General features: G+C 62.8%; 2 protein-coding genes across 2 annotated transcripts in view; one reads left to right on the top strand and one right to left on the bottom strand.

Annotated features, from left to right (window-relative positions):
* TJP3 (tight junction protein 3) overlaps nt 1-912 on the top strand; it is an 18,382-nt gene extending 17,470 nt beyond the window's left edge. The window contains exons 18-20 of the mRNA XM_029963894.1: nt 6-256; nt 476-519; nt 652-912. Coding sequence (XP_029819754.1) covers nt 6-256; nt 476-519; nt 652-751 — 395 coding nt within the window. The 3' untranslated portion in view covers nt 752-912. The remainder of the gene's footprint in view (nt 1-5; nt 257-475; nt 520-651) is intronic.
* Nucleotides 913-1,090: 178 nt separating this feature from the next.
* Nucleotides 1,091-6,892, bottom strand: APBA3 (amyloid beta precursor protein binding family A member 3; the record flags this gene model as incomplete). The annotated part of the gene is made up of 10 exons (XM_018083491.2): nt 1,091-2,021; nt 2,117-2,257; nt 2,998-3,117; nt 3,662-3,874; nt 4,075-4,254; nt 4,580-4,738; nt 5,272-5,358; nt 5,498-5,643; nt 6,045-6,084; nt 6,566-6,892. Coding segments are annotated over 10 exons (1,485 nt in total), but the record flags the coding sequence as incomplete, so codon positions are not given.
* Between the last annotated feature and the right edge of the window lie 5 nt (nt 6,893-6,897).

The following is a 6,897-nucleotide window of genomic DNA, read 5'->3' as shown; positions in this document are numbered from 1 at the left end:
GGTGCCCTCAGGCTACCTGACCTGTGACAGCCACGCCAATAGTGACTATGAGGACACGGATGGCGAGGCAGGTGCCTACACTGACGGCGAGGCAGAGGATGCCTACGACCACCCCGGGCTGGCTCGCTCCTCTGAGCCAGCACAGCTGCCCCCAAGCCATGGCCTGAGCTCTGAGCCAGCACAAGTGTCCCCAAGCCACGGCCTGAGCTCCTCTGAGCCAGCACAGGTGTCGCCAAGACATGGCCAGAGTGACAAGGTGGGTCCCCCCAGACTGGCACAAGGGGCTGGTGGGGCAGAAGGGAGTGGCCACAGTGTCTCTGGGGTATAATTTCCATCCCCATGACACAGGCAGGGAGCTGCTGCAGGGTCCAGCTGTGCATTCATGCTCAGCTCTGGATCCCTAGGGGCAAACACCCCATGCCAGGGCAAAACCCCTGCCCTGTCCTTGACCCCTCATTGCTCTGCTCCTCCCCAGGTGCCCAAGCAGCCACAGCAAGGCCAGCGCTACGACAGCATCAGGTACCCTGTGCCCTGGGACTGCAGGGAGGGGGGTGGCAGCCAGCCCAGGGCTGGGGAGGGCCTGCATAGGGCACTGTCCCAGCCTGGGCCCAACTGGGTGCCAGAGCCACCACCACTGCTTCTGCCCCCCAGGGCATACGAGCACGAGGCAGTGAGGAAGAGGTTCACACACGCCAGGGATGACTCGGACCAGGATGAAGGCTATGAGTGGGGGCCAGCCACAGATGTGTAGTGGCATTGCTGGCCTGTCCCCGTGGGCCAGCCCCGCCACAGCCCTGTGCCACTGGCTCCAGGTAACAGTCCAGGTAGTGCCAGACTGGGCTGGGCCCAACCACAAAGTGCCTCTTTCCCTTTTGGCCACAGCTGCTGCTACTGAAATAAAAGGGACATTTGGATCAGGACAGGCTGTGTCTGTGCATGCTGGGTGGCACCATGCAGAGCACACCATGTAGGAGGGTGACCTTGCTGGCTGCCCTGCCTGAGCCACCAGAGCAGGAATCAGGGCCCGGCACTGCCCTGCTGAGCCTCCTCCACTGCAGCCCACATGGGGCTCTGCCAATGGAGCCTCCCACATTTCCCACAACTTTTATTTTCACATCAGCCAAGCATCCAGGCACAGCCAGGTCAGTGCTGCCCTGGCTTCAGGGGCCCAGAGAGCCACCCACCAAAAGGCACATCCCCAGGGAACCCCCTGGAAATCCCAGAATGTGGGGCTGGGCAGTGCCATGTTCCCTTTTGCTGCACCAAGGGCTGAGGCCCCAGGCTGGGGTGTGCGTGCAGAGCAGTTCAAGGCAGCACCAGGGAGAAGCTGAGGTAGGTTCCCAGCTTGGGGTAACGGGTCTAATGGGGGTTTGTTTGCACCCCAGCAGGCCCCTGGCCAAGCCAGAGGGGAGAAGTAGGTGCCAAGAGTGCTGCTGCCCTTAAGGCTGAGTCTGGGAGCTGCTGGGTGTCCCTCAGGAGTGCCAGTGGTGCACCCACACAGAGTGCAGGGTCAGCACTGCTCTGGGGCTGTGCTGAGCTGAGCTCTGGAGCTGAGCTGTGCCTCCAGCACCATCCTCACCTGGGGAAAGGCACCGTTGGTGAGTGTAAAAGCACAATCTGCAATGACTGGAGGGGGGGGACCTTTCATGTGGAGTCCCCTCTTCTCCCACCAGCAGCAGCAGGACAGGCACTGTGTGGGCACTGTGCAGGCACTGTGAGGCAGGAAGGCGTGAGTGGAGGGTGGGAGGTGCCCAAACTGTGGCACCACAGGCCCTGACACTGCTCAAGCTGGGTATCAGCCCCCAGAGCCTCCCTCTCTGTCCTGAGTAAAACCGAAGAGGTGCAGGGTCAGGTCCTGTTGAGGGCTCTGATGCAGGGCTGGGGCAGAAGGCAGAGCCAGACCTGCCCCTCCAGGCTTGCTCCTGTCTGTCCAAGGCACGGCCAGTGGCTCAGAGGAACACGGGCTGCTCCTGCCCTGTCAGCAAGCGGTACGTGGAGGCTGGCATGGTCTTGATGTGGACCTAGGCAGAGAGGCACAGATCAGAGGCCCCGGCCCGGGCTGGAGGGCGCTGGTGCCCAGCTCTGAGCCCAGCTGCTCTGTGGGGGCCCTGCTCACCTCACTGACTGCCTCGCTGAGGATCTGGATGATCTTCTCGTGGGGCGTTGCCACCACGCTCTGCCCGTTGATCTCGATGATGCGGTGCCCCACGCGGATCCCGCCCCGCTCCGCGATGCCCCCGCGCATCAGGCTGCAGATCTGGGAGTGAGGAGTGCTGGTGAGATCAGGGCTGTGCCCACAGCCTGGCCCTGCACCACCACTGCCCCAAACCCTCACAGCCCTGCAGGCTCCCAGCCAGCGCTCTGGATTTGGGTGCTGTCTCCTCCAGCTCACGGGCACACAGTGAGGGCAGCCACTGCCCTGCATTGCTGCCACCAGAGCGACGTGCTGGGGCAAGGGCAGCCCCCAGGACTTTTTCCCCCAGTTGACAGGGAGTGCAGTTGCTCCCACTCACTGAACCCTCCTGCTCCCATCAAGCCTGGGCTGCAGAGCCTGAGCTTCTCCCTGGGGCAGCAGGAGAGACCCACATCTCCAGTCCCACTGGGAGCATCAGTCAGTGCATTGAGGCAGCTGTGCCACCCCCTCTTCTGCCTACCCACCCACCCCCTCAGCTCTCACTGGGCCTGGGAACGCCCTACTCTGAGTTCACAACACAGCCACAGCAGACCCCAGAGCAGGGAGTGGCCAGGGTCTTGAGAACAGCAACAAATGTCACTGGGGTCACACCCAGAAAGCCAAGAAGAAGCCACCACCCAGAAAGCAAACAGCTAAGGAGCACCAGAGAGAGGGGTACAACCACGGGTGCTGCAGGAGAGCTGTGAGAAGCCTTTTGCCCCTTGGCCTGGGCAGGCACAGGGAATGCGGGAGCTGGGCTTTGTTCTGTGGGCACAGCCAGCTCTGCCTGTCCCTCGGGCAGACCCCACCCCACAGGCACTCACCACGCCGTTCTCAACACAGAAGCCCAGCTGGTACTTGGAGTCGGGGCGTCGGATGACAGCCGTGGTGACAGGGGGACAGTGCACGATGTTCAGTGTCACCTCAGTCTGGTGCTTCAGCTCCTGGAAGGGGGGATGAAGGCTGGTCAGATTTTGGAGAGCTGTTCAGCTCTGGTGGAGGGACAACACAGCCAAGTTGCTCATGGGAGGGTTGAGGATTAGCAACCTGTTTTCAATGGGGAAACTGAGGTACACGCAGGGATACTGCCATGCTCAAATCCAGGGACAAGAACTTATAGACCCAGCCCAAGACTTTGCACTCTGCCCCCGAGGCCACGCTGTCCTTGCTTTCAGCTCCTTCCTGCCTGAGAGCTAGATGGTACAACAGGTTTCCTCCAAGACAGGTGCCTGCCTCCTCTTCTACCCTCCTCCTCAGGAAGGACCCCAGCCATACCCTGCCACATCAAGTACAGTCCCCAGGTCTGTCCCTGCCCTGTCACACCCCTTCCTCCCAAGCACTCAGAGCAGGGACTGTCACAGCCCACAGGACAGGTACAGCCCCCATGCACTCCTGCCCCCACAGCTGGGGGCACTGGGGGGGGAGGGATCCCAGCATTCAGGCCACTCCCCATGGCAGGAAGGAGGAGGTCACCCCGTCCCAGCTCACCCGGATGATGCTCTGGCAGGTGCCCAGGGGCAGCCCCACCAGGCTGGTCCCGTTGACGGACATGAGGCGGTCCCCGATGCTCAGCTCCCCCGAGCGCTCCGCGGGGCCCCCGTGCATCAGGTTGGCGATGACCACGGTGGGCAGGATGGAGCCCCAGCCTGACTCCACGATGGCGATGCCCAGGATCTCCCCCTTCTGCTTCCGGATGCAGACCTGGGAGCAGAATGGGTGGGTTACTGTCACCAGAGCCAAGGGCACATGCCCCAGCCCAGCACTGGTGTCCTGTGCTCACAGCCGGCTGGGATGGGGTCTGGTTTGCAGGGAGCACCTCAGCTGTTCAGGGAGCCATGGAGAGGATGACACAGAGGTGCCAGCAGGGTCCCCACGCCCTCCTTCCCCCAAGCAGCTCTTACGTCCTTGCAGTTTTCCTGCCGGGAGAAGTGGGTCAGCTCTGCGTTGTACTGCTCCTGGTCCTCGAGGGCACGGCTGTACTGGCGGGGGGTCAGCTCGCTGGGGTCGATGCTGTTGGCCTCCAGGAAGCGCTGGTAGGCCACACCAAACGCCTGCCCGATGGCCTGGGCGATGACCTGGGCCTGGAGAACGACAGGGATTGTTCCTGCCCGTGGCTCAGGGCTGCAGCCAACAGCTCCCAATGCCCTGCAGTGCCCAGCACAGGCACTGGCCCTGGGAGCTCCTTCCCTGCCTGAATGGGCCCCTCTACAGTGCCAATCCTCCCCTCTTTGCTCGCTGGGCCCCTCTGTGCCAAAGAGATGCTCAGGCTGGGCTCCTGCCCTCTCTCTGTGGGGAGGGAGAGGTCTCTGCTGCTGCCCCCAGCACGGACCCCCAGTTGTTACAGCGGGACGTGCCCAGGACCCCACGGCCACCCTGCCCTCCCCAGGGACCCGCGTGTGGCCTCACGTCGGCCGAGTGGAAGACGTGACAGATCATCTTGTAGAGCCGCTTCTCCTCTGCCACCTCGGAGCGCCGGGGCAGCTTCCGGCGCGCCATGAGCACCACGAGGGAGCCGATGTCGGCGATGTAGGAGATGGTCTGCAGGGAGTGATCCATCATGGCCTCCTGGCAAGGGCGACACAGGCAGAGATGTTCAGCCCTGTGGGCAACCATTAGCCCAGCGAGCAGGAGGGGTTCAGCAATGGTGCTGGGATGCAGCGCAAATGCCTGGCACATGCTGGGCAGAAACCATGTCTGTGCCATTGGGTACAAAGAGCTCCTTCATCGGGGACTCATCCGTGTCCCTGGGTGCTGCCAGGGGACAGGACAGCCCTTCCCTCTTACTATAATGCAGAAAGTAATCCTGAGGCAAAAAGCTTCCAAGATTTCAAGCCTGGGTTCCCTGAAGCTTGGTCTGGGATCCCAGCAGCTCCCCAGGGCGCAGCTCGCACGGGAAGCCTCGTGCAGCCACACAGAGAGCCAAGGACACGACAAAGGATGGCTGTGGAATTACATTTCCCCTCCCAGATGTGTGTCCTCGACTGCAAGCCATCCCTGGGCACAACCCCTCCAGTGTGGGAACAAAGCTGAGGTCCCGAGGCTGAACAGGAAGGTTCCAGCAGCCCCAGAGGCACACAGGTGCTGCCACTCCCGCTCACCTGCGTGTCTGCAGTGAGCACCTTGATCCTCTGCGTGGAGACGAACAGATCCACCTCTGTCATGGGCTGGGACTCCCCCTCGGGTGCCTGTGAGACGATGGAGAGGTCACAGGACCCCGCTGGGTCCCAGCCCCACAGCCAGGTATCCCTGGGCAGGCCCCGAGTGCTGCCCCACGGCCACGGGGGGCCAGGCTGGGGGCAGCTGTGCCCCCCACCCCTCCTGCACCTTGATCCTGTCCACGGCCTCCTGGGCCTGCGCCATGCGGACGCTGGTCGGGGGGTTCCTCTCCGAGACCAGCTGTGTGGAGCCCAGGTACTTTGCCCCAAAAATGACACCGTCCAGCAGATCCTCCGGGTCACAAGGGCCTGGAACTGAGGCATTGGAAGGGACTGAGCAGGGGCTGCTCCCCTACCTCTGAAACTGGGGGTACCAACTCTTACTGCCCATTAGCTGCATTCCTACACGTGGCAGAGCAGCTCAGTGCTTGGGACATGGGTTCCTGGCACCACTGGGGACCAATGCTGCTTCCCCCTTCTCTTGGGCACACCTGGCATCCCGTTCTCCCTTCCTGAGCATCCCCCCATCCTGCTCCCTGAAGCACCTCAACTTCCTCAACAAAGCATCAAACAAGCCATCTGAAGCCTGCAGCGACATTGCCACCCTGGATGGACACAGAGACAGGCACTCCCTCCCCAGATGGGACCCTCAGCCACCCCCATTCAGGGTCAGGACTCTTGAATGCTCTTGCTGCTTAAGCACAGAAGCAACTCACCCTCTTTGAAGGCTTGGCAGGATGATGGGGGTTCCCTGTTCTGCAAAGCAACAAAAGAGCAGGTGAGGCTGTGGTTGGCATCCCAGGGATTCAGCCTGCCTGGCCCTGGAGAAGTGGCACAGTGATGGCACAGCGTCCCTGAGGCTGAGGGAAATGGGTCCCAGGGTTGGGCAGGGAGGAATAGGGTCCTAGGGCTGAAGGGGAGACAGCACAGGGTCCTGGGGCTGGAGGGGAGGATGGCACAGGATCCAGGGGCTGGAGGGGCTGTTCAGACCCACCAGCCTCTGCCCCGGGGCACACACGAATCAGGCAGCCATGCAAGTATCCCCCCGCCTTCAGGGCAGTAGGAGCCAAAGCCGGTACCGAGGGTCTTGTCTGGGCACACTTGCAGCACAAGGCCCTGTAAGACCCGAGGAAAGAAATCCCTGGCTCCCCTCCGCCCCCAGCCCAGACCCGAGGAGGGAGCAGGGCCAAGGGGCAAGTCCTGGCTCCTGCGGCCCCACCACACCCGGAGCACTCACGGTCACGGCGCCTGGAGGTGGCGGCTGCTCTGCCTCGGGGGCTGGAGCGGGAGGCAGGGCCGCCCACGCTGGCTCTGGCGAACCTTCCCGAGTGCCCTCAGAGGTGGAATCAACCTCGCAAAGCCCCTCTCCATAGCACCAGCTGCCGGAAGGGTCTTCCTCTAAGCTCTCTAGCCTCCCCGGCCTTTCAGGCTTCTCCGCAGTGGCTGGATCCTCCCGGACCTGCAGCATCTCCAGGTTAGTCCCGGTCAGAACATCGGAGCGGGCCAAGGGGGTCTCAGCACCGGCCTCGGGCAGCCCCCCCTCGTAGCACAGGAGGCTCAGCAAGTCCT

The sequence above is a fragment of the Manacus vitellinus genome, unplaced genomic scaffold (genome assembly GCF_001715985.3).
Source record: "Manacus vitellinus isolate BGI_N305 unplaced genomic scaffold, ASM171598v3 scaffold_64_pilon, whole genome shotgun sequence".
NCBI classification, from domain to species: Eukaryota; Metazoa; Chordata; class Aves; order Passeriformes; family Pipridae; genus Manacus; species Manacus vitellinus.
Note: the sequence above shows the minus strand (reverse complement) of the source record. Positions and strands in the feature narration are given on the sequence as shown.